General features: G+C 33.9%; 1 protein-coding gene across 4 annotated transcripts; it reads left to right on the forward strand.

Annotated features, from left to right (window-relative positions):
• The first annotated feature begins 800 nt into the window (after positions 1-800).
• LOC149546140 (uncharacterized) lies at positions 801-15,478 on the forward strand. Of its 4 annotated transcripts, none has more exons than XM_089791022.1 (4): positions 801-1,158; positions 1,499-1,641; positions 1,806-1,845; positions 14,349-15,478. In XM_089791022.1, exons 1-2 carry the CDS (start codon positions 906-908, stop codon positions 1,639-1,641), a joined length of 396 nt encoding a protein of 131 aa, XP_089647148.1. In that variant the 5' UTR covers positions 801-905; the 3' UTR covers positions 1,806-1,845; positions 14,349-15,478. The 4 variants fall into 4 exon arrangements, with proteins under 4 accessions (XP_089647148.1, XP_089647151.1, XP_089647149.1 ...); XM_089791025.1 differs by lacking the exon at positions 1,499-1,641 and adding an exon at positions 14,101-14,157; XM_089791023.1 differs by lacking the exon at positions 14,349-15,478 and adding an exon at positions 14,101-14,155.
• The last annotated feature ends 10,341 nt before the right edge of the window (positions 15,479-25,819 follow it).

Below are 25,819 nucleotides of genomic sequence, written 5' to 3' on the forward strand. Positions count from 1 at the left end.
TTCCCAAATGTGACATGCCAGAATGAAGAAGATCGCAATGTTGTTTTATTCTCTCACAACTTTCTTGATATACATGTTGCTATGCACATTAAAGCATGTATTTGTAATTTAATGTCATAATGCAGATTCAAGTACAAATAGATAAGGTGACATTGGAGGTCGCTCACCTGCAAGAGCTTTTGGCTCAATGAGGTAATGCCCCTTGTACGGTCTCCTAAGTATCGTCGGATACTTTATCTAGTGATCACACTCTTCTATGCGGTCACTGAAGAGACCAAAGCAGGTCAACATGCCACCCACATACTCTCATGTCGTAGCCTTCTTGCCGCTCTCCCAATGGTGGTTTCAGTGGTCGCTATCACTCAACCTCACCTCCACAGAGGATGGGTTCAGGTTGGTCCCTAGTGGCTCCTCTTGCTACTCCCGATGTGGGTTGGCCATTTGTGTACAGAGACCCTGAATGGGCTTTCCCTTGGCTGAATTTAGCTATCTCTCCGCTCAGGCCGAAGAGAGAAAAAGAAAAAGATGATGCTACTACCGCCCCTATTGATGGTTGGGCTCCCCCTGAGCCATTTGCCAATCTTACAGATTTTTGAGGTTCTAATGATAAAGACCCTCCTTTGGCTATCATTGCTCTTGTAGTATGAGGACTTTCTTTTCATTGTTTTAATATTTTTTTTTATGAATAGTTGTTTCATCCAACCGCATGCCGAGTGAACTTGCGAAATGTTCTTGTATCTCTCGACCCTTTTTTAATAAATATATATCTTTATTATCAATCTCCACTTTCAAAGAAAAAAACACTGCCCAATCCTACTTATCAATCTCCACACGGCTTTCAGAAGAAAAAAACACTCCCCAAGTGGAGATGAGTAAATTTGCCCGCGTTTCGAACCCCCGACCTGATGGCGAAAAAACACTGCCCAATCCTACTTATCAATCTCCACACGGCTTTCAGAAGAAAAAAACACTCCCCAAGTGGAGATATAAGTAAATTTACCCGCGTTTCGAACCCCCGACCTGATGGCGTGCTTGAAAGGCATTGCAGAGGTGTTTTGTTTGGAGGTGGAGGGATTCATCATCTGGCGTTGTACAACTGGAGCCCCCTTCAAGGCGAATTTATCTGTCAACGCTGGTACTTGGTCGAAGGAAAACAAGGTAAAGAAACAGATGGCATTTTACCCCATCCGAAATTCATGTTTTATTTTTGTTCCGAGGAATGATTCAAGTGGTTCGGGTCCATATATTTCCTTTTATGACGTTGAATTAGGAAATCTTATTCACTCTTGTGATATCATTAGGGTTTATGAACTACTCCCCTTCTTTGCTGAATTTTTCCCCAGACACCGTCCTCTGTTAAATTGACTAATTTTATTTATCATAAAACTTCTCAGAATTGGATGTAGACTAGAAATTCTTGTGCTGATAATTTTATACCCCTCTATTTCTTTCCTTCCCCAAAATAAGAATATAATCGTTTAAATAAATAATGCTCCAGGAATTGCAGCCGAAGTGTCATTTACTTTCCTGACCAACTGGTTGGAAAAGTTTCCTCAATATAACTGTAAATATAAAGACTTCTACATCACCAGAGAGAGTTATGGAGCTGCCGTCACTTCGTTAGCTTTCACATTGACTTGAGTAGTATCTGACTTATGGAATTGGTTATATCTTAAAACTCTGTCATTTCTAGCCTGCACAGATATACTTATATGTAGAATAAATCAATATGGAAATATGAATATGCTTATGTGAATGTTTATGGAGAGAAAATTCAGATGTATGAAGGCTCAATCTTTGTGCAGATTTACATCATGTGGAAAGAACTGGACAAGAGCAAGATTGGTATTTTTTCTAGCCCCATTTTAATTACACATGGAAACTCAGACATGGTATCTTATTTCTCATTTCACTGCATTCCAAGATATTCGGGTATATTTCTAACTGTAGATTCTATGATGACTTAATATGGCTAAGTTACCGATGCTGGTTCTGATGTTGATGTGGGTGCAGGATGCTGATGCGCGGAAGTAAGGATTTTTTTTTTTTGGGGATTTTTGATGATATATGTGTGTGTGTGTGTGCATATAAGTTACAAACATTATCCCACCGATTCAGAGCTGTCGACGTGTGGGCCATGACATGAGGAATCTAGTAACCTGCCCCATGAAATTAGTCAAATGCAGAGGAGGCAAAAGGCCCCATTTTAACATAAATCATTTTCAATTACGATTTCAACACTAATGGGCCTATTAGCCTTCTTAGCGGCTATAAACTAAAATAGGCTTTACCTACATTTACCACAGCAATTAACCACATTCAAGGTTTTCTTAGGTGTTAAAACAGACGGTCATTGACAATAGGTACAGTCCAAAATGCAATCCTCGTGTTTAAGAATTGAAAGGATATGCATGCATTGTTGGGGGCAATGCTTCCCAATGTTTTCCTTGTCGCACTTGTAATCTTAAAATCCAAGGGAGGTCCCAAACAAATTGTGAGTATGATTTTTTTCTAGAAATAAAGCATGGATGGAGTATGGACTGACTTACCTTACCTTACTTACTGTTAGCGGAGGATAAATAAATTAGTATAGGGTGACTTTGATTTGACTGCATGAAGGAAATGTCTGGTCATTATTAGTGAAAGTACACCCCCTTTGGTGATGAAATATGTATTCTTGTGATTGTCAGCACCCATGTAGCTTCTTAACACATCTGTGCATCAAGAAGCATCTGCACCTGTGCAGCTTCCTAACGCATATGCGCACCAGGAAGCATCCACACCCGCACCCGGCCTTTTTCCAGGCACATCAGTATCTTAGTCATATGGGATAGATTTTCAATCATAAATGTTGCAACCTTTGATCCTACTATACTATGATTTAGTGGAAAGATAAAAGTACTTAAGATATGAAAATTCTCTAGACTCGAATGTGGAATTTAGATGAGATGTCTTTTATTGGAAACCATATTATTCATATCTGTATACTATAAATAGAGAAGAAAAGAGGATCTGGTATATTCTTTTAATGCCAACATGTTTAGGGCATTATTTTCCTCAACTAGCTCATGTTATCTATATATCAACAAGGTCCTTAATGTTGAATAATGTGGCTGTGAGATAGTTCCTCTATCCGAGCATCCTCTTCCGTCTTTGCTTCATCATGTCACTCAATTTATTGCTTGTCTTTTAGTCTCAAACATCTCTGTGATTCCAGTTTTTCAAGTCCTTTATGTTCGAATGGTTTGTTTTGTTCAGCATAAGCCTTCGTCTGACATCTTCGTTGTTGGAGGAAGTCCATCCTTTTCTGATAACATATATATTCTCTTTCTCTGCATCTCTGTTCATAGCTTCTCTTTTTATTTGTTTCCATATGTTATAATGAAGTGATCTCTTCAATTTGACATGATTAATGTTATTGTGGTATTCGACTTGGATTCCCATGTGGGATGTCTTATCTTTGCTGGCAGCATGAATGTTATCTTCTGCATGCTCGAGAATGCTTAGTAGCACGATTATGTAACCATAATCTCCTGAACTCACTCCGATAGGCTTCCTCAAGCATTTGCATTTCACCTTCAGTTTGGTGCATATTCATATTTGCTGTGGAAAGGTCGCATGCGAAGAAATATGATATGTTGCAATAGTAACATGTGTGTTCTTCGGAACAGAGATCCTTGAATTATAAGGTTGCTATGTGTCATTGGCTGCTCAAAGATTATAGTATGTTAAGGATATTGCAGTAAGGTGAATGCTTACCATTAAGTATATTCTAAGTTATTGATTCGGATGCGGATTCCGGAAGCGAATACGGTATGCAGGGAAATTTTTATTTAGATGCAGATATGGAGAAAACATGTGTGTGTGTGTGTGTGTGTGTGTGTGTGTGTGTGTTTGTGTGTGTATAATTGTATATATAATATATGCAAAGAAATGCAAGAAATATGCATAAACAAGTGATTTGATAGTATTACTATGATACTTCAACCTTTATCAAAATTCATATGGTAAGAAATGCAAGAAATATACAAAAGCAAATCATTTGATAGTATGACTATAGTAATTCAAGATATTTTAAAATTCATATGATATATCAATATGTGCTTGTCCAACATTAGAGTTTAGTCTTAGACAATAAGTCCCAATAGGTCATGTTCAAGATTTCAACACACTTATTTAAAGATTGAAGATTCAATCAACTAATATGCATCGGAGTTTGAATCATAAGGATTTGTATGAAAATCCACATTCACATCATCATTTCCAATTGCTGAAAGATCATTTGAACCAAGCATGGTTCCACTTATGCTAGATGCACCATGTGCTACACTATCATCATCACCATCTCAAACTGTAGTAAGATCATGAAGTGTTGCATCCAACTCCACACACTCAAGGGCCACATCCCAAAGCTTTGTTGTCCCTTGTAATGATCATTTTTACGTGACAAAAGATGCAAGCTAGTGTGGAGAAAGACCAAGTCCTCAACTTTCTTGGAGCCCAAATGATTGCGCTTCATTCCTTTCAGCAGCAAAAGAACTAGCAATCTAGATAGTGGTCACAAAACATACAAATGAAAAGAAAATTAATTTTAAAGAATATGTGAAACACTAAATTCTAGAATGCAAGTGGTAAACATAAAACAAAATAAAATTAAAAACTTACTTGTGATAGGACCTTGATTGCAAGAAGTTGAAGATGCTTGAAAGGTTGACCATACATGTACCACCATGTGATAGCTCCCATTCTATTTTGGTCTTTTAGTGCAGAAGGAGAATGCTTTAATCTCGAAGCAAATGACCCAAATTCTACCCTCACTTTTTCATGCATTTCTTCTAGTGGGAAGAGTCTTGTAATAGCTTTGTAGCGCCCCTCAGCAACCTCCTCATCTACAAATAGTGCAAATCTACTTGGCATACCAAGTACCTCCTCACTATAGTACCTAAGAGATAAGGTATATGCAAGGAGGTGCAACGGGGTAGTCAATTTTATTCCAGCGATGTTGGATGATTGCTTCCACTTGATTGCATAAGGCTTCACTTTGTGTGGGGTCACTCTCATGTGCTTGTATAGAATGTTTTACCTTCTCAACCATGATGTCCATGCCATCATACACATTCCTCAAGCAAGGTGTATTTGTATCAGAAAAGAAGAGCATAGTCATGATGTGCTCAGTGAAATCCAATACATATGTCACACGAGCCCACCAACTCTCATTCAAGACCAAATCCTTGACCCTTTGTGCTCTTTTTGAATTTGAGGCCTTCCATATGCCCCATTGATTACTGATGACCATTTGGCACGAGGCATATTTTACCTTGAGGAGTCGTCTGATAACAATTGTATGAGATGCAAAATGGGTCTTAGCAACCTAAGAAAGTTAACAATATGTCAATTGACAAAAAAATTATAATTTTTAATTTTTAACTAAATTACAAATCCATGAAACTTAGTAATTTAAAAAAATAAATTTACCTTCAGCAACTCCAATTGGAGTATGTTTTAAACATGGATTGTGACATGTGGTGGTTTGTCATAAACATTTGTATGTCCTCCCCCTCTTGGTATATTTTCTTCACCCAATATATTTGAGTGTCAATCTTCTGCATAACCAAGTTAAGGGAGAACATGGTGCATGGGGTCCAAAAAAATGGTCATACTGACTCTCAACCAAAGCACCCACACCCTAGCAATATCTGGCATTGTCTGTGACCACCTATATCACATTCTCACTACCCATCATCTTGATGGCCTTGATGAGAATTCCTGAAATGAATTGAGAATCCTTCATTTGCCCCTCATAATTAACAAACTTCAAAAACATTGTCTCATTGGGGGATATTGCAATCACAATAATTAGTGGTTGGATTCTTGTATCCTTCCAATCATCTGACACAATAGTTAGACCCAAAGTTTTCAAAGATTTTTTGATTGGTTGAAGGTCTTTCTTTTGTATGTGTCTCCTCTTGTTGCAATAGAGTCGTACACACCTTTTCAACCCTAGGCTTGTGTAATCAGTTGGTGATTCTTTGATTGTTGCTGCATTTCCTTCCAATATGGTGATCTCACCAAGTTGAAAGGAAGCCCATTCACATTGAGGCAACATGCAATAGCTTCATCAACACGGTTTCTTGCCTCCATTTTAAATCTAGTGTACAATGGGCCTCCTTTGTGGGTTGAAATTCCCACTTCTTCCTCATCCTCTCCTAGCACATGTACTTGCTAGAATGGGTGTTGGGAGGATACAATTAGTTGAGTGGGTGCATGCATCTTGCTCTTTGAGGATGGACCTTGATAGTAGTGTTTTTTTTTAATCTATTGACCAATACATCAGCAGCTTCTTGTTCTCTTACAAATGAAACTATTTCTACTCTAGTCATCCCAGTACCATTTTTGCCTTTGCACATTCCAAATCCTTTGCCAGTAGGGCCCATAAAATGAAGCTTCACCCGGGAATATGAGCTATTGAAATATTTTCCTTTGTTACTTTGACAATAATTGCACTTCCAATAGTATGAGCCACCGCCTGCAACCTGTGATATCCACATTGTATGTCTCCACAAAGGAGAACCTATATTAGTTTTGAAATTATTAGTCCCTTGCCCTCCTTGGCCCCTTAATGAACTTTGACTAGCACTACCACTGACATCCATTCTTGCCTATATTTCTACAACCTATTCTATTAGAAAATAAATAAATTTTGACTAGGTTGTAACAATTATGAACATCATGCATACAAGTGCAAAAAAGTGAAAAAAAACTACAAAAATAGATACCTAACTTGTTTATTTATATCTTCAAAAAAAAGTGAAAATTTTCTTCAAGAACTTGAAAACATTCATCAAAAACTCAAAAAAAATCATCAAAGTACTCAAGAATGGGATTGATCACATACCTTGAATGCTTTAAACTCCTTTGAGAAAGCTATCTCTCGCCCTTCAATCGATCCCCTTTGAAAATGGTGAACTTGGCTTCACAATGGCATTACAAATTGGAGACCAAATGAGAAGTGGTTGTAGGTGCAAACAAAGTTCCAAAATGAGTTGTGAATGCTTCGATCTTCACTTCTAGGGTCGTTTTAGGGTTTCATTGCAAAAAACAACCTAAAAAAAGCAATTACCATACATGCATATTCGACAACTTAAGTGATTTTTTGGTTTTTTTAATAGTCTATGGCTATTGGGCTTGCGGGTGCCTACAGAAGCCTTGTGGAGACTTCTTGGAAGCCAGCCATAGGCTTCTGAATGTGCATTAAAGCCAAAAGCCTTACGGAGGCTTCCTGGAAGCCAGTCACAGGCTTCTGGATGCATGTGGAAGCCAGCTGCACGCTTCTAAATATCTGGCTTCCATGCACATTTAGAAGCTTGTGGCTGGTTTTTGGGAAGCGTCCGCAAGGCTTCTAGATGAATTTGAATTAGTTTTCGCATCCGGAGCCCATTGAGAAGAATCGGTAACTTAGAGTATATTTGGTGATTATACGTCAAGCCATTCTAAAAAAATTACGTATAAACATTTTGTGAATTCACTTTGTATGCTCAACAGTTTGAGTCAATGATGTAATTTTGTATACTCTTTGAGAGTGTATAGTTTGTGTCAGATCACAAACTCTTGTGTTGCTTCATTTCATGAAGAGACATTTATTTTTGTTTTATTCCTCTGTTATATGTATGCCTATTATGAAGCATGAGATGTGATGAAAGCAAAAGACTTGTAGTTTTAATTTGAGAAAATTGATAAAGTACCTAAATTTAGCGGGCTGGGTTTTTGTGCTCTTTGAGGGGGTTTTTTCCCAAGATACATCTTGAGCTCCTTGCATTGTTTTCTTCTAGTTTTTATTCATGTTTATTTGGTTCAAACTTTAACATGGTATCAGAATAGGTCTGAAGAAATTCAATCCTGAAATGGAAATCATTCTTATTTGTGCTTCTTGTGTTTATTTTGTCTAGTTATTTCCTATGTGTGAAAAATGGTGAGTGAGCTCAAAGTTGAAGATAGGTTAGATGGTTCCTCAAGTTTTGCTTCTTGGAAGCTTAGGGTTCTCATTGCTCTAGAAGAGAATGATCTGTTAACTTTGATGTTATAGAGCCATATAATGAAGTTGAAAGAACTTAGTGGAAGAAGAACAAGTTTACAGCTAAAAAGATCATGATTGACTGTGTTGAAGATCATTTAATTTTAGTCATTTCAAAATTAGAATCAACCACAGGTATGTTTCAGACTCTGAAGGATTTGTCTGAGTTTAGTAATCCAAGTTGAGTTCTCGCCTTAAGGCGTTAATTCTTGTGTGAAAACGGAAGGAGATTCTGTAGTTACATACTTTATGAAAATTTCAGAATTAAAGGATCAACTCAATGCAATTGGTGAGACATTTTCGGATAAAGATCTTGTCATGCTTTCTATGAATGGACTTCCCCATTCTCGGGAATCCTTTATTTAAGGCATTAGTGGGAGAGATGAGATTCTAAAATTTGTTCGGTTAAGGGTTGATTGTATTCAAGAGGAATGTAGATTAGAAGCAAGAGAAAATGGACATAAGAGTCATCATGAAGATGATCATGTTCTTGCAGCCCATGTCTCAAAAGGGAAAGGGAAGAAAGGAAGCTTCAAGAGGTTCAGAGATAAAAACTTTGAACCTACCCCTGACCCCAAAAGAGGAAAAAGGGATTATTCTAAAATTCAGTGTTTTAGGTGTGACAAGTATGGACAGATTGTTAGAGGGATTTTTATTTATTTCTGCACTTTCTACCAATATTCCCATAGACAGCGATACATGGTTGATTGACAATGGAGCATCTCGTCATATCCCTAGTTTCAAAGAATGCCTTACCAATTTGAAGGAATATGATTCTCATCTACAAGTTATAATTGGTGATGATGAAAGTTACCAAGTGAAGGGTGTTCTACTCCATTCAATTTAGATTCCAAAATCCCTCTTCATCTTGGTGATGTTCTGTTTGTCCTAGGCATAATTCTAGAAGACAAAGGTTATAATGCTACCTTTGTTGGTGGCAAGGTTCTGGCATGGAAAAAGAATTGCAGTATTCAATCAGCTTGTGAAATTGGAGTTCATCATGATAATCTCTACAAGCTTTCAGTCCTTCCCATGCATGCTCTTTCACTTATTACTTAAGAATCAAGTGAACTTTGGCACAAGAGGTTTGGTCATCTAAATTGCAGAACTTTATCATCTATGGAAAAGGTTGTAGTTGGTCTTCCAAAGGTGAACCAAAATCATGAAGGGATTTGCAAAGGATGCACTTTAGGTAAGAACATCAAAAGTACTTTCTATAGTAGTGAAAGTAGAGCCGAAGACATTCTAGATCTAATTCATTCAGATTTATGTGGTCCTATGTCAGTTGCTTATCTTAGCGGTTTTTGGTATTGTGTTACTTTCATAGATGATTACTCTCATAAGTGCTGGATTTACTTTCTTAAGTTTAAGGAGTCTGATGAGGTGTTGTCTCAGTTTAAGGAATTCAAAGCTCTTGTTGAAAGCTTATCTAACAAGAAAATTAAGATCTGACAATGGAGGTGAATATGTCTCTGGTATATTTCATGATTATTGTATTGAAGATGGGATTAACAATGAGTTTTGTTTTCCCTATAATCCTCAACAAAATGGTGGAGCTGAAAGAAAGAACAAGACTATAATTGAGGCAACGAAGGCAATGATTCATGATCAAAGCCTTCAAACCTTTCGATGGGCTGAGGCATGCAAAACTGTTGTTTATATTCAGAATCGTAGTACTCATCATATTCTTAACTTCATGACCCTTAAAGAAGCTTTTACAGGTTCCAAGCTAGATGTTAGTCACTTAAGAATTTTTGGATGTCTAGTTTATATTCATATTCCAAAAGAGAAAAGATAAAAATTAGAACCATCAAGAAAGAAAAGTATCTTTGTTGGACATAGTAATTCTTCTAAAGCTTTCAAGATCTATATTCCAGGTCAAAAGTAGATTGAATTAAGTGGGGATGTTACTTTTGACGAAAGTGTAGCTTGCAAGACTTCCAATGAGTCCAACATTGAAAATGACGAGGAAGGAGTCGAGCTTCCTCAATATACAGTTATGAAAGGTCTAGATCCATCCTCTGAGATTGAAAAGGAGAATGCAGATTTAAATGATTCAGCTGATCCTATAGATCCCATTGATACTTCAGCAGGTCCTATTACTTCTTCAGTCATCAAGAAGAGACCAGTGCAGGCCAGGAGCATTGTGGAATAAGCTGAACCATTCACAACCCTTCGTGGTACTTTTAGAGAAAGCAAAAGGCCTCACAAGTATGTTGGCTATGTAGCACTAATGAGTCACATTATTGCCTCTAAACCTTCCAATGTTGAAGAAGCATCAAATCAACAAGTTTGGAAAGATGCTATGATGGAAGAGTATTAGTCTATCCTTAATAACATTGTATGGGATATAGTTTCAGGACCAAAAGGTAAATACATAGTTTCTTCCAAGTGGTTTTGTAAAACTAAACATGCTGTTGATGGTAGTATAGAGATATATAAAGTCAAGTTTGTTACTAGAAGTTTTTCTCAAAAGGAAGGAATCGACTATGAAGAGACTTTTATTCCTATTGCTCGTTACTCTTCTATCAAATCGATAATTGCCATTGCAGCAGTGAAGGGCTGGAAACTTCATCAAATGGATGTAAAAAAAGCTTTTCTAAACAGAGTGATTAAAGAAGTTTACATTGAGCAGCCAAAAAGTTTTGTAATTCAAGAACACTGTCTCACGTTTGCAAATTGAAGAAGGTTCTATATGGTCTTAAGAAAACTCCCAATGCATGGTATGAGAGAATTGACAACTATCTCCGTAGCTTGAGTTTCAATAAGAACGATGCTGGTCTAAATTTATACTTCAAGGTAATTAATGACCAAGTGTTGATTCTAGTCATTTATGTTGATGATTTGTTCTTATTGGTGATGATGATCTCATTGTCAAGTGTCAGAGAGAACTTACTTCAGAAACTAAAATGAAAGACCTTGGGTTATTACATTATTTCCTTGGACTTGATGTTTGACAAAGATCAAATGGAATTATCTTATGCCAAGGAAGACATTCTGAAAAACTCTCTCTTGCTAAGAGGGAGTATTGAATAATGTAGCTTTGAGATAGTTTCTCTACCTAACTATCCTCTTCTGTCCTTGATTCATTTTGTCACTTGATTTGGTGCTGCTGTCTTCTAGTTTCAAACATCTCTATGATTCCAGTTTTTCAAGTCCTTCATGTTCAAATGGTGTCCTTTATCTTCCTTGTTGGAGGAAGTCCATCCTTCAGCAATAGTGGTATCTTCAATTTGGCGTGATTAATGTTATTGTGGTATCTGACTTGGATTACCATGTGGATGCCTTATCCTTGCTGGCAGTGTGGATGTTATCTTATGCATGCTCGAGAATTCTTAACAACATGATTATGTAACTGTCGTCTCTTGGACTCACCGCAATAGGCTTCCTCAAGCATTTGTGTTTCACCTTTAGTTTGGTGCGTTTACATACTTTCTGTTGAAAGGTCGCATGCAAAGAAATATGATATGCTACGACATTAACATGTGTATGTGTGTTTTCTTCAGAACAGAGATACTTGAATTATCAGATTGTTATGTCTCATTGGTTTCTCAGAGATTATAGTATGTCAAGGATATTGCAATAAGATGAATGCTTATTATTAAGTATATTTGGTGATTATACATCAAACCATTCTCCAAAGTTTGTGTATAATCATTTTGTGAATTCATTTGTATTCTCAACAGTTTGAGTAATGATATAATTTTGTATACTCTCTGAGAGTTGTACTCTTTGTCAGATCATAAACTCTTGTAGAGCTTCATTTCATGACGAGGCACTCTCATCTATTTTTTTTGTTTTATTCGTCTCTGTTATATGTATGCCTGTTATGAAGCTTGAGATGTGATGAAAGCAAAATACTTGTGGTTTTGATTTGAGAAAATCAAGACCTAAGTTTGGCGGGCTGGGTTGTTTCCCTCTTTGAGGGTTTTTCCCAGGATACATCTTGACCTCCTTGCATTATTTTCTTCTAGTTTTTATTCATGTTGTTCTGGTTTAAACTTTAACACTTAAAATCGAGCTATTAACCTAAAGGAGTACATGGTAAGGTCCTAACTTGAGTCATTAAATATATACACACTTGCATAAAAATTAAATGACCTATTTAACAGAAATTACATGACTCTTGCATGTTGGGAATGTAATTACAGATGATTTCCATTAAAATGTAGGGATTTAGGATTTTATTTGCTCACATTTTTGTGACGTTTAATCTCCTTGCATTCATCACATCTTTGTGAGGAGACACTGGATTCTGCTGATGCTGAAATGGGACAGATAGATCCGTACAGCATCTACACCTCTCCTTGTTCAAACATTTTGGGAAACAAATCATGTAGAAGAATGTTAGCTGCATGGCTACATTGGGAGTTCATCTATATTATAAAATGAGGTTCAGCCTAGTTTAAAACTTTAAAGTGCAATGTTTCCCGAACTTCTATTTTGCACCAATTAAAGAGTACACTTAAACTGAGCATGTTTACACATAGCACTATATTACAATTTCATGGTGATTAAATTGGTCATTTCTGGAAAAGAAAAATCAAGAGAAGCACTAGCTTAAACAATTTGTATAACAATCATCTTTTTGTCAGCCATAGAGGCACCTGTTTGGAGAGTATGTTCCTTGCACTGAATAGTATTTTTAATTTTTTCTTCAATCTATCTAAGATGCAGAAGGCTCTTCATGCCAATATTATAAGAGTTTCTTATAGGTGACCAACTTGCAGCTTTGTATTAATGAAATGACTGCTCTGGCAGAATCTTTCGTTTTTTGAGAAGTGCTGGTTATATGCATGAATTTTTAATTAACACATTTTAAATATCTAGTTATATGCATCTTGCACAGACGGGTCTTAAACTAGAAGGAATAATCCACTGTGGAGAATTGCAGATTCACTATACATCCAGTAATTTTTCATATGCAATTTTTTAAATATAAGTTAACCTAGCTCGATAAAATTTGATGCAAACCAATTTGTGTTTTTTATTTTTGGCCTTTACTACTATTAACTGATAGGTATCCCATTCAGTCTCCTATATTTGATAGGCATCTCTGATTACTTGGATGTGGAATATAGGTTCTTGGTGCCAGTGCTTATTATTATTGCTAGATTGTGTTCAAGGAGGTTGTGGGGTTTACAGAAATGGTGCCTCACTGGGGGATTGCATTCTTTACTTAAATCAACCAAATATGTCTATATGTCTGAAAAATAAAATAGAGTAGATAGCAATTATGGAAGAGGGACAGGGGGAGTACGATAGTACAACAGTGCAATATATTCCTTAGTTGAGGATTGTAAAATGTATAGAGATAGTAGGATAGTAGAAGTTAAGATGTTTTCCATAGAGCATCAGTTCTTTTTTCCAAGAAAAGGTAACTTTTATACCATTAAATTTCATATGGGAAAATAAATGAGGGATGTTCCGTTGTAATGCATTTTCTTTTTATGTGAAACAAGGGGGACTTGGATACAAGTTAAGCTATATTGTCTGACTGGTTATTAAGATAATGTCATATTTAGTTCTGTTGGTTTTTAAAATAACTTGTTCTGATATTTAGTTCTGTCAAGTCTAATTAACTGATACTTCATTAATTGCTCTTATAAGACATTCTCATTTTTTCCTTGCTTGTACATTAGTTGCATGTCATATGCCACATAAACTACCCTATAGCACACCCTCAGCAGAAGTGATTATTTCATTAAATAGCTCTCAAGAGTATTTTTATAGACGACAATGATGATATGATTACAGAAGGTTTAAGATTTTAGCAAGCTAATTTTTCTCTCTACCAAACGTTTGAGATTTTTTAATGTTTTATGATACCTATTCTCTTAAGAAACTTGACCTGGTGAAGAGGGAAAATAAACTTAGTGAACACAGCCAGGACCTTGCACTGGCGTTCCCTCCACCCTTCTGCATACCAGCAAGCTGGGCTGGCATTTTTTCAGTCCACAGAATTTGTTCAGAAAATCCCACATGCATTGTGCAGAGGGTATTAATAGGGTCTGTTATTCTGCTTGCAGCACTGAGTCTATTGTTCTGTCAAAGATGCAACTTCTGCTTCTATTAAAGAATAATCAGTAAGTTCTCAGTATTTGTACTGTTTAAATTGACAATTTAAAAAAAAAATGATATAGTTGAAATAATCAATGGATTTCAAGATAATTTTCCCAACAATTTCATTAAGTAATTTCAACCTAGTTTATCTAGAGCAATCAATCGCTTCTTTTTAGACATTGGATCTTACATGGTGTTAATTGCATATGTGCAGAAAAGTTGAGATGGATTTGTTTATAATCTTGCAATGCAAGTAACAGACAATGCAGACAAACAGACTGAATGGACTGTGGACTCTGATTTATCACAAGTAGCACCCCAGTTTTTCAATGAAACAAGAAGAGAGCTTGGCAGTTTCCAAATCTGTGCCATCTGCACTTGTTATGCAGGTCGAAAGCATTTGTGTCTTCCTTTCCCTTGCAGCTACACAAATAACTTAACACGCCCAATAGACCAATCTGGGTTCTGCTCTTTTACCCCAAACCCCTGCTTAAACTGAGTACAGGAACAAATTGTTTTTTATTAAGGAAAACAGTTTTTGAAGGGTGCCTGAAACCCTTTACATATCAAAAAAATTTCAATGGAGCCCAAACAAAAGATGCAACAGACCAGAGGTGAAACAGGTCACCAAACAAAATAAGGTGACCAAGGTGGCTTTACAGATAACATAGTACACTTCTGCCACCAAATAAAACTCAATAAAACCATTTGAGACCCTTTAGTACCAAAAGAGTGAGATCTAAGAAGTCGATCAGAGGACTGTTGGGAACATTTGTATTTTTTTTCTTTAACCTTTGTCCAACCTTCAGCCACCCGAGAAGCCTCCTTCTCCCAAACCAAAGCATCGACATCCGACCCAACCAGAGAAACAGACACAACCACACTAGAAAAATTGCCCACGGGAACAAATTGTTTGGAAAGAGATGCATCTGAAGTTAATTTTATAAGAAGTCGATCAGAGGACTGTTGGGAACATTTGTATTTTTTTTCTTTAACCTTTGTCCAACCTTCCTCCACCCGAGAAGCCTCCTTCTCCCAAACCAAAGCATCGACATCCGACCCAACCAGAGAAACAGACACAACCACACTAGAAAAATTGCCCACGGGAACAAATTGTTTGGAAAGAGATGCATCTGAAGTTAATTTTACACCAGTGTTAGAGCATTGTTGCGTTGAATCCTTGGGGGAAGGCTATCATTCCATTTTTGTTTGAGTTCATGCTAGAGGTTGGCATTGATAGGCACATTCAGATGAGCGAAACAATGTAGTCAGTAGCTTTTACTTTCTTGTGAAGTGTAGCATCTTATACTATAAAAAGATTGCATGGTGTTTTCAATTTTTTAAGGCAGGCTTGCTGTAATTTGGGTTTGTATTAGGATGGTGCTATGATTGTTAGAATATTTTGTTTGATGTGATTGCAATCATTCTTATGTCAAAACAAAAGGTTCAAAGAGCTTCCATTAACTAATTTATTTTTTATTTTTTTACACTTTCGCCTAACTTCTTTGTAAGATGCCCATTGTTTCAAGAAACATTTTGCACAGCAACTGTAGTAGCTTCTGAAAAATAAACCCCATTAATAATTGTTTGTTATTCATCAAATAAAATGTTTAATAATAGTGACTTTGCTACTCAGACAGAAGACTTTTCTGGTAAACTAAGAGATTATAAATTCATATTAGATTTTTCTGGTAAACAATTAGTTTAGAAATTCATATTAGATGACAAAATATTTAAATATTTGAAAAAACTTATAAAATACAATTTTTATTTGTAGTCACTTTTACTAGGTAAACAATTAGACTAGAAATTCAATTTGAATTATAACGGTGATTGTTTACCCATGGCATGTGTCCAAAGATGCACAAACATCAAAACAAACCAAAAAAGAAGAAAAAACATTGAGTTAAAAACTGGAAATGAAAGATTTTCACTGCCTCTAAATAACTCTCCACCTTGCTTTGAGGAATGGATATCCTCTTACACTTGTGCTACGGTTAAATGCATACACAACACATCACATTCTTCTTAACCCCATCGATTCCATTAAAGATAAACTGAATCAAAATCTCAAATAAAATTGTCAAAATCCATCTTGAACGCTTCAAATGTATAACAGTAGCATCTCAAATCTTCACAAATTTTCTCATTCCCTCTCACAAACATTGCTATCTGGCAAAAGTAACTTCAATTATCATCATCGATAACCAGATTGGGGAAAATTGGAAAAATAAAGAAATTACACAACGATAATACCAACTGATAAATAATTGTTTGATTGTATGATCAGTTGTCCAAAGGATAAGAGAGATAAAAAAAGGTGACTTCAATTTGCTTCTATATAGAGAGATCTTGATCTTGAACAAATTTTAGATGTAGGGAAATTTTATCATGCATTTCTAGATAAAATTTATATTTTGAATGCTAGGTTCCACTTTAAAATAAATATTTTGTCATTTGGTCTATTAATGAAGTTGAATAAAGTTGAATAGTTCTCGGTAAGTCTATCAGAAATGAATCAAACAGAATATGTACTTAATTCTAACTCATACAGAACTACGCAAAACTGAAATATCTCATCAAAATGTGGCTAATGACAAATATTCAACAATCCCAAACTCCTCGCAATGATCCTAAACTCCCTGCAGCTCCTCATCAATATTATTTCCAGAACTATCAGAGCCCTCAAAATCTTCATCTATCTCAGTCTGAGAATCATCATCTATCTGAGTCTGAGAATCATCATCAGACACCTCATTACCCATCAAATTCTGTTTTTCAAAATCATTGTATGGCATTTCTTCTCGCTCCTGAATTATCTGAACACGATCATAAAGTACGATAAAGTCTCCAAAGAGTTGTAGGGTGCGCACAAAAACCTTTGCAGGGCCATGATTGGCTTGTGCATTGTCTCTAAGCAACTCATGCATCCAGCGTGCATTCAAATTACTCACAAACCCATCTAAAACAAGACCCACAACCTCCTCAAATATTTGCACAGCAGCCCCCAAACAGAATACCAATTTCATAGATAAAACATAGTTGGGGAGATCATACACTTCAACATAAAAATTATCAGAATACGTGTTCATTGCAGTATTTCCAATTCGGTAAATTAAATAAGATGGTTGGGTGCCAGTTCGGTTAGCTATAAAAGATGGTTGGGCGCCATTTGGAGCAGCCATTGTTTTTGTATTACTCTTTTATATCAAAGCCAAACCTTGCTAATGCACGAGTTGCAGTATTAAATCCCTCTTAAAATATTGAATATTGCAAAAGCAGGAATTATTGAGATCTTACAAAAATTTATAGGCATAAACACCACGCAAGAGGGCAGTACTTCTATATTTAGATTCGCGGCACCTATTTTAAGATCTGCTTTTGTAAACTTAAGTTCTGCCAAAAAACAATTAAAAAGATTTCGACATTATTAATAAAACTCGTAGTGTGGTTCAATGAAATATATTTATTCATGTTATTTATTTTTAAATTTATCAAGATTTCTTTTGTAAATAATACTTTTCATTACAATATTTTGCCGATGAAATGTTGTGTTTAAGTTTTATATTAATAACAATCATTTAAATATTGAATTACGAGAAATATGATTAAATTGCTATTTTTAAATATAAAATTTTAAGATTTTTTTGGTTGGAAATTTTTTTCCCTATATTTAAAAATCAGTTTATATAAAAATATTTTTATAATTTTTTCTTTATTTTTATGTTTGCTATATACAATAAAATAATTTGTAATTTTTTCTATTTTTAGACCATATTTTCTTTTTATCTAATATAAATTTATAAATTATATTTTTATAGATAAATTAATATTAAATTTTAGAAAAACAAGATTGAAATATTATTTTTTAATTAAATTTTTATTTATTTTTAAATTTTGGTATTGTACAAGTTTTCTTATACAATACTTTAAAAATAGTTTTGTTATTATATAAGTTATTTGAAAAAATTAAATTATTTTATTAATATTTTTCAATTATATCATATTATTCTCTTTTTACCTAATTAATTAATTTTTAAAACCTACCATCGTGCATTTTTATATTAAAAATTGCCTCTTGAGAGTTGAATGTCAAATCTTCCTAATTAATTAAATTTTAAAACCTACCATCATGCATTTTTATATTAAAAAATGCCTCTCAAAGAGTTCAATTAGTGAAGAATTAACACTAAAAAATGCCTCTTGAGAGTAATGTCAAATCTACCTACAACATTATTATGAACAAGGCGGAGGGTATCTAGAAACATGTTTGGAATTTAGACATCATTAACTTCTTTTGAGTGGTCCTACATGGAAGTGTACTCAAGGTTGATAATCTCAAAATAAGAGGTTTTCAATTCATTAAGGCCCCGTTTGGTTGCTGGCATAGGAATAGAAAATTTTTTTAAAAAAAAATTCAAAAAAAAAAAAAATTTAAAATTTTTTTAAAAATAAAAAATATTTTTTAATGGAAAATCGGAATGGGAATGAAAATGGCCTATTCCAATAACAGATATTTTTTGGCATAGACATATGCTCATTTTAGGGGCAAAATTGGAATATGTCTTCTTATTCCCAATTTCGATTGAGCTTACCAAACAACGAATATAAAACATATTCTAATTTCGTTTTCCTATTCCACTCATATTCCAGCAACCAAACGGGGCCTAATTGGTGTGTTCTATACTACAAGGAGGAATCCATTTCTCATCTTCTCATTCATTACAACCATGCTACTAAGATTTGGAGGGGAATATTGTATAGATTTTGAGTCTAGTGGGTCTTCAATAGTGATCTTTAACAATTTATCGTTGGTTGGGAGGCCCTCTCTATGCACCCCCTTATTAAGAAGTTATGGAAGGTGGTACCCCCATATGTTTGTTGTCACCTATTGAAGTAATGAAATGATTGCATTTTTCGAGATAAGCCCTTCCCTCCCCTTGATTACTCTGCAAATCACCCTCTGGGAGATGGAAGGGCCCTCACAATCCCCCAACTTGAAATGACAATACTATTGTTGGAAATTGGGGAATACTTGATATAGTCTCTAAAGTTAACAATTTTGAAGCTCTTCTCACGTAGAAATTGAGATGGAAGTTGTCCCCTACATCCTATTTTAAACTCAATTTCGATGGTTCTACTCGGAATGGTTAGGAATGGTCTTTTTGTTGTGGGATGTATTATTAGGGATGAGAAAGGTAAATTATATTTTTATATCAACTGTTTTTTGAATACAGGAAAAAAATATTTTATGAAAAATACCTATTTAAAAAATGATAGACATATTTATAAAATCAGTGGTTAATATTAGTCATATTTTTTTTTTATAAAAATGTCTATTAAAAAAATGATAGGCATTTTTATAAAATTATTTTAATATTATTTTATTAATATTTTTCAATTATATCATATTATTCTCATTTTTCCTCATTAATTAAATCTTAAAGCCTACCGTCATGCATTTTTATTTAAAAAATGTCTATCATTTTAAAAAAAAAATTAATTCTTCACTAATTATAGAAATCCTTATTAGTCATGAAGCATATGCAGATAGGTGTTTTTCTCTGCGTTGTTGGGTATATCTATTTCACAAAATACTAAACTAACTTATATATACTTAAATCCTATTGATTTGAATTAAAATAGGTGTCATTTTATAATTAGTAGTCGAGCACACCATGAAAGATTTTTTGAATAATTTTGATTATACTATATAATTTTTGAATTTTTTTTCTAATTTCTTTAATTGTGTAATAATCTGCTTCTAGTTAACCTTAGAGTTTAGATTGCAATTTTTAAAATTACTTTTACTTGGTAAATTATTGTTACTTATTTAATTAATTACTTATTTTTTAAATTAAATTATTTTTACTTTCTTTTTTAATTACTTATTTTTCAAATTACTTAGGGTGAGGGTTACATTTTTACTTTTTTTTTTTAATTACTTATTTTTTAACTTAAATTATTGTTTTTTTTTTTAAAAATTACTTAGGGTGAGGGTTACATTTTGTCTTTATTTCTTTCTATGTCATTCATTTAGGGTTTTAGAACAAAATTCAATAAAATATTAATGGGAAGAAGCTCCTATTAGTCATGAAGAAATTAAATTTGTTTGCCCGTGTTTCTCAGTAGTGACTAATATAAGTCTGTTGTGTTGTTAGTTATATCTATTTCACAAAATACTAAATAAAATATGTGTTTACTTTTTTTAATTATACTAGGCAGTATTTAAACTTTAGTTTACACGATGTATTTTAATTTTTGATTTTTCTTATTATACAAATTACTTAAGCTCACAATGTATAAGGTTTAAAATTCAAAATATGTAAAGCTCAATCTTTCATAATTTGATTTTATACTAGTCTACAATCTATTGAATGCTTTTTGATATTTTTTATTTCATAATTGTACATTAGAGTATACTTTTCCATCTAATTAAAATATGATTAGATCTCTATTTATATTTCTTTTATAATATCTAGATTCTATATACCTCTCTGAAGGAGACTAGCTTGGTTTAGTTATAATTTTATTTTAATATTACACTAGACTACTCAATTGACTAACTTGGAGTTTTGATAGTCTTGTATCTGCACAATGTACCTACTTGTCCATGCATCTGTTTTTCTAGAATGGATTTCAAAGGCTTGGATAATTTAGTAGGGTTTGAATCCCATGAAGAAAACCTTTTCACTTGTTCAAAGGCATATGAGTCTGAATCAACTTGAGGTTGTTTTTCCATAGCTAGTTTTAGATCATTTTTTCAGAGGATATGATATAGACTAATCTTTCTAGCTAAGACATGGGGGCGAAGGTTCAGATTTCATGGATTTCTTGTATGCTTTTAAGATAAACATTGTGGCCATACAAGTTATAGGTTTCTTGTAACATATAATCAAAAGACTATATATATTAAACTGACTAAAATATCTTCAAATGAACCTCCAAAAAATAAAAGTACATTTGTTGCATAAAAAAATAGGCAGTGTATGTCACATTTTCTTTTACTATCTTTAAATGCTTTGTGGGATGTTTATCTATGATCACTTAGAATCCTCCTTTACTTGTACAAATCAAAGATATATATAAGGTTTAATAGATAAGGGCGATGCATATATTTCACACTTGAATTGGGCAGTCAATTGTATGTCCTTCATGGAGAACATGAAGACTTTGAGCTCAATACATGTGTTGAGATAATTGACTTGTTGGTCAATACATTCCTAGAAGTGCATGTGGTAGGTGGGTTAAATCTATCATTTGTATCAAGCATTAAAATTTTGATCTTTGGATGGAATAACAAATATTTCAAACAAGGTGTATAGAACCTTGGATCACGAGTGTGTGGTAGCGGACATTAATACCAAAGTTATTATACTTTTGGTAACTTACCAGTTGAGTCAAACACTGTTTGAAAAAGGTATTTAAAACTAGCACTTGCACCTTTGAAGGGTGCAAGGATTACACCGATAGTGTTATATATAAGATAGCATTACAATATTTTTGAGATGGAGTGACCACATCCACGAGATAAATTATAAGAAAGTTTTTTAGTATGATTATGGTCGTATTTTTATTGCTTTATACAATCAGGCTAGGAACAAAATTTAAATAATTGAACCCCTAAGACACTTTAGACTCCATACCACTAAATCCAAAGTAAAGAGGTTGACCTCTTCATAGAACAGGTCGACCTCAAGTTGACCTATTCTATAATTGGTTGTCCTATTCTAAAATAGGTCAACCTATTCTTGATGAAAGGCTTGGAAAGAGCTCCTGGGGGCCTTAGAAGAAGTGTAGATAGAATCCAAAAAAGTGAAAGAAAATAGAATAAATGACACATTGAGTACATATCCATCCATGATTCATGAAGTCAATATAGGACTGGTGCTAAAAGGTCTTAAAACATGTGTGCTTCAATTTTTAGCTAATTAACATACATAACAATAAATTACCTAAAATACAAATTATGCCCTTTGTAGAAATACTAAAATTACTAAAAAGGAAATGTGTATGTCAAAGTCAGATATGAATACAAGTTTTTTCATTGTTTGCACTATTTAGACTTGTAAATCTTGTTTCTCTCCTTTCTGATCATAATTAATCCTCTTAATTAAATTTTTTCAAACAATATTATTTCTATTATAAAATTATTTATTTATTGATATATTTATATAGAATCAAATATTCTTTTTTTAACCTTATAGATAATTATTTTTTATTTGATTTCTTATAAGTAACAAGTAATACTTGGTAGAGTTCTATAACATGTACTAGGACATAGTGAATTGTTCAATAGATTTAAGATTTAAAAAATAATATATGATATATTATTATTTTTGAAAACATTATTTTATTTAATTGTGAATGTTTTGATAATTTTATACTTATTTTATTATTATTATGAAAAATATTTTATATTTATTATATAAATACTTTTATTTTAATAATCAAATTATATTTAAAGATGTGATGTTATATTTAAAGATGTGATGTTAAGAAATAGTTCACAAAAGATAATTGGATTGAAAAATCTTCGTATTCCCTCTTTGCCAAAAAATGGTGGAGAAAATTTAGAAGTATTATAAATACTAGCTGAGTAGTTGTTAAAAAATGATGTTTAAGGCAAAAGAAGAGAGTAAGTATATTTGTCTTTCCATTGCAAAAACAATTGTATATGAAGTATGAAATCTTATTCTGTGGTATCATTGGACATGAGGGAAGAAGCTTTATTTAGTATAATTTGTATTCTATTTGTCATCTATTTTGTTAGTCTCAAATCTATTTTGAGGATCTTTATGTGGCATCTATGTCATGATTTATACTTTTTCTTCCCAATAGTTTTCCCCCCTTATATATTAGGTTCCCAGAGGTTGTGAATTTGGGCTTCTATTGATTTTTGCCAAAAAGAATTTCTAATTATTGTGTTATAGTCATGACCCTTTGACTTGCATTAACAAAAGTGAAGCCAAAAAATAATTTATCCAAATTTTTTTGTGCTATTCAAATAAAACACATTATTCTTTTTTATCAATATTGAATATTACAATACCTTAGTTTTTTCTTTACTCTTTTGAACAATTTCTCTTCTTGCTTATGGTAGTAAATTTATTGCATAAGACATAAATTATGTAAAGGAAAATATTAATATTCATAAGAGCACATAGAATTTTTATTAGTACAGAACCATTAAAACAGACAAGATAAACCTATTCATTTTGATATCCACCGGTAGTGTATTTGACTTTCCTTTCAAAATTACCACTAATTCACACTAGTATCTTTCATCTATTCAATTAAACTCTAAACCTTAGAAAATATTGAAATGGCTATGCAAATGTCTTATGACTCTAACAAACAAAATCTGATAATTTAGCATCACGTTGCCCATATTAACTCCAAAAGATCTAAAGCTAAGGCCGGCATGCATTATTGTATTTTCATACCAAAGTTTGCAGCAGCCATGCTATTTTGAGCTCAATAAATGAAATACTTCATTTCTGATTTTCGATCCTTTGAGTAGTTTAGAGGAATACTAAACTATATAGGGGATAGTATGTCTTAGTTGAAAAAATGGCAAGAGGATTAATGTCATGTGCTTTGTGGTTGTCACCTCACATCAGCAACTCTCCCCACAAACCCGATGTATCCAGTAGTATTCTGTGGGTTTTTGGGAAGAAAACTCTATACACTCGGTTGGATATGTATTATTTTAGTCATGTTTAAATAATATAATTTAAATTTCTACTCAAAATCTATTAAACTACTTCATTATACAAGTATTCATGATATTCTGAATAATAAAATTATTATCAAATTTGTATTGCTAAGTGATTATTTTATGTAAAAAAAATTAAATTTCCTATTATAAGCCTTTTTACTACATGTTTTAAATCAAATTTATGTGTCCAAATAGAAACAAATAGTTTACATATTCATCCATGGAATTAAAAAATGTTCATAGAACTATGTCAATGTATTCATGGTTAGTGAAGTCTAGCATTTGTAAATTGGACATATATTTACATTAGATTGAACTATTAATTTTGTTGAATATAGAAATATTATAGATTAGTGAAAAGTTTACACTGTTCAATTATTGTTGGAAGAGTGTTGCTCTTCTTACTAATGGTTTTCCCTTTGAACATTAAGATTATCAATCAAATATAATATATTGCACCACAAAAATCATCAATAGCGAAACAATTGTTTACTAAACATGTAGATGAGTGGAGAGGTAGCAGCAAAAGGAATCCCTCGTGGCTTTGTAGAGGGGCGGCAACAACCTACTCACGACCGTTTATTGAATCTATAAATAGCTCTTTTGAAGTCTCTCATGGCGTCTTAACAAAGTATTTTGCTAACGGAGATTGAAGAGCATGCACTTGGGGAGTTTGGATAGAGCCTTTGTATATAGTTTTCTTCACAAAAACCCACCAAATAATTTCATTGATGTATCATTGATTCAGTAGGATAACAAGATAAGATAAGATAAAATTATTAATGTCCACGAAAAACCAAAATGGTTTATGGGACTGAGCATACAAACAGAAGAGCCAGCCAAGCAAAGGCACCAAATGGTGATTGAAAATGAAACAAAACAACAAGAAGAAAGAAAGACAAGGTAAGGACTAAGGGTCCTTCAATGTCACAAAGAAGTCCGTAATAGAGAGGTACATCCGTGGACAATCCATAGTCTTCGGATGCCGTGAAGAACCCCTATAGGATTGATGCTGCCTGTAGAGACTAGTACAATGTCTGACAGATCTGGAATGCGAAGTAGTGGAAGGCCTTTTCAAACCCTGTGGAGGAGACAAGGGAGAGAAAAAGGTGGTAATGAGCTGATCAGAAATTCGTCTCTAATGAAAGGACTACAAGATAAGATAAGATAAGATAAAAATATTAATGTCCAACAAAAGACCAGAAAGAGGTCTATGGGACTAAAAGATTATAGCAAAGTAGGACAGAAACCAGCAGGAGCACGCAAAGGTGTCCGAAGAGAAGCAACAAAACGCAACAAAAAGCACTATGATGCTTGCATGGGTAAAAAGAAATCAGTCACAACATGAAACATGTGCCGATGCATAGAAATATTATACTATCTCTGACCATTCCCAGAAAAATGTCGCTAGTGCATATAAGCAAAACAGGATCTAACATGTCTAGAAGGCTCATCAAGCCGAATAGAGCTAGAGGGCCTTTTCACACCACGCAAGGGGGATAAATGTGTAAAAAAGGCAGTAATGAGATGAATAGATGAGTGTGGGTATAGAAGCGGAGTCCGAATCATACTATCCCAGAGCATAGTAGCCTCACGAAGATACAATGCAAGGCATCTCTGATCATAGTAGCTGAAGAAATCATAGAGAGAGAAACACTCTCTGAACAAACAAAAGAATCTCTCTCTGATCTCATAGTAAATAGGGCATCGAAAAAGAAAGTGAGCTTCATTTTCCACCTCCCCCGAAGTACAAAACACACAAGTCCACTCCTCTCTGGCAATTTGATCATCCGACTGAGCTCGAAAATGGTGAGAACTAACTCTGAAAGAACCTAAAGAAATCCGCAGGGCATGAGACCAACGCCGTGAGAGATAGCTGGGCCGGGTAATAATCCCATCTGAGATCTCCAAAAAGTGTGTCGCATAAAACGACATCCGTGGGCATAACCCTCAGGAGGGTTAAC

The sequence above is a fragment of the Cupressus sempervirens genome, chromosome 7, assembly GCF_028749045.1.
Source record: "Cupressus sempervirens isolate cs-2001-9-10 chromosome 7, ASM2874904v1, whole genome shotgun sequence".
NCBI classification, from domain to species: Eukaryota; Viridiplantae; Streptophyta; class Pinopsida; order Cupressales; family Cupressaceae; genus Cupressus; species Cupressus sempervirens.

What these genes read in the sequence shown, in the direction of transcription:
- LOC149546140 (XM_089791022.1), top strand. Translation starts at nt 906, where the DNA reads ATGGCGAAAAAACACTGCCCAATCCTACTTATCAATCTCCACACGGCT. An exon ending in CTTGGTCGAAGGAAAACAAG is followed by an intron (nt 1,159 to 1,498) that starts GTAAAGAAACAG and finishes ATAATGCTCCAG; the next exon opens with GAATTGCAGCCGAAGTGTCA.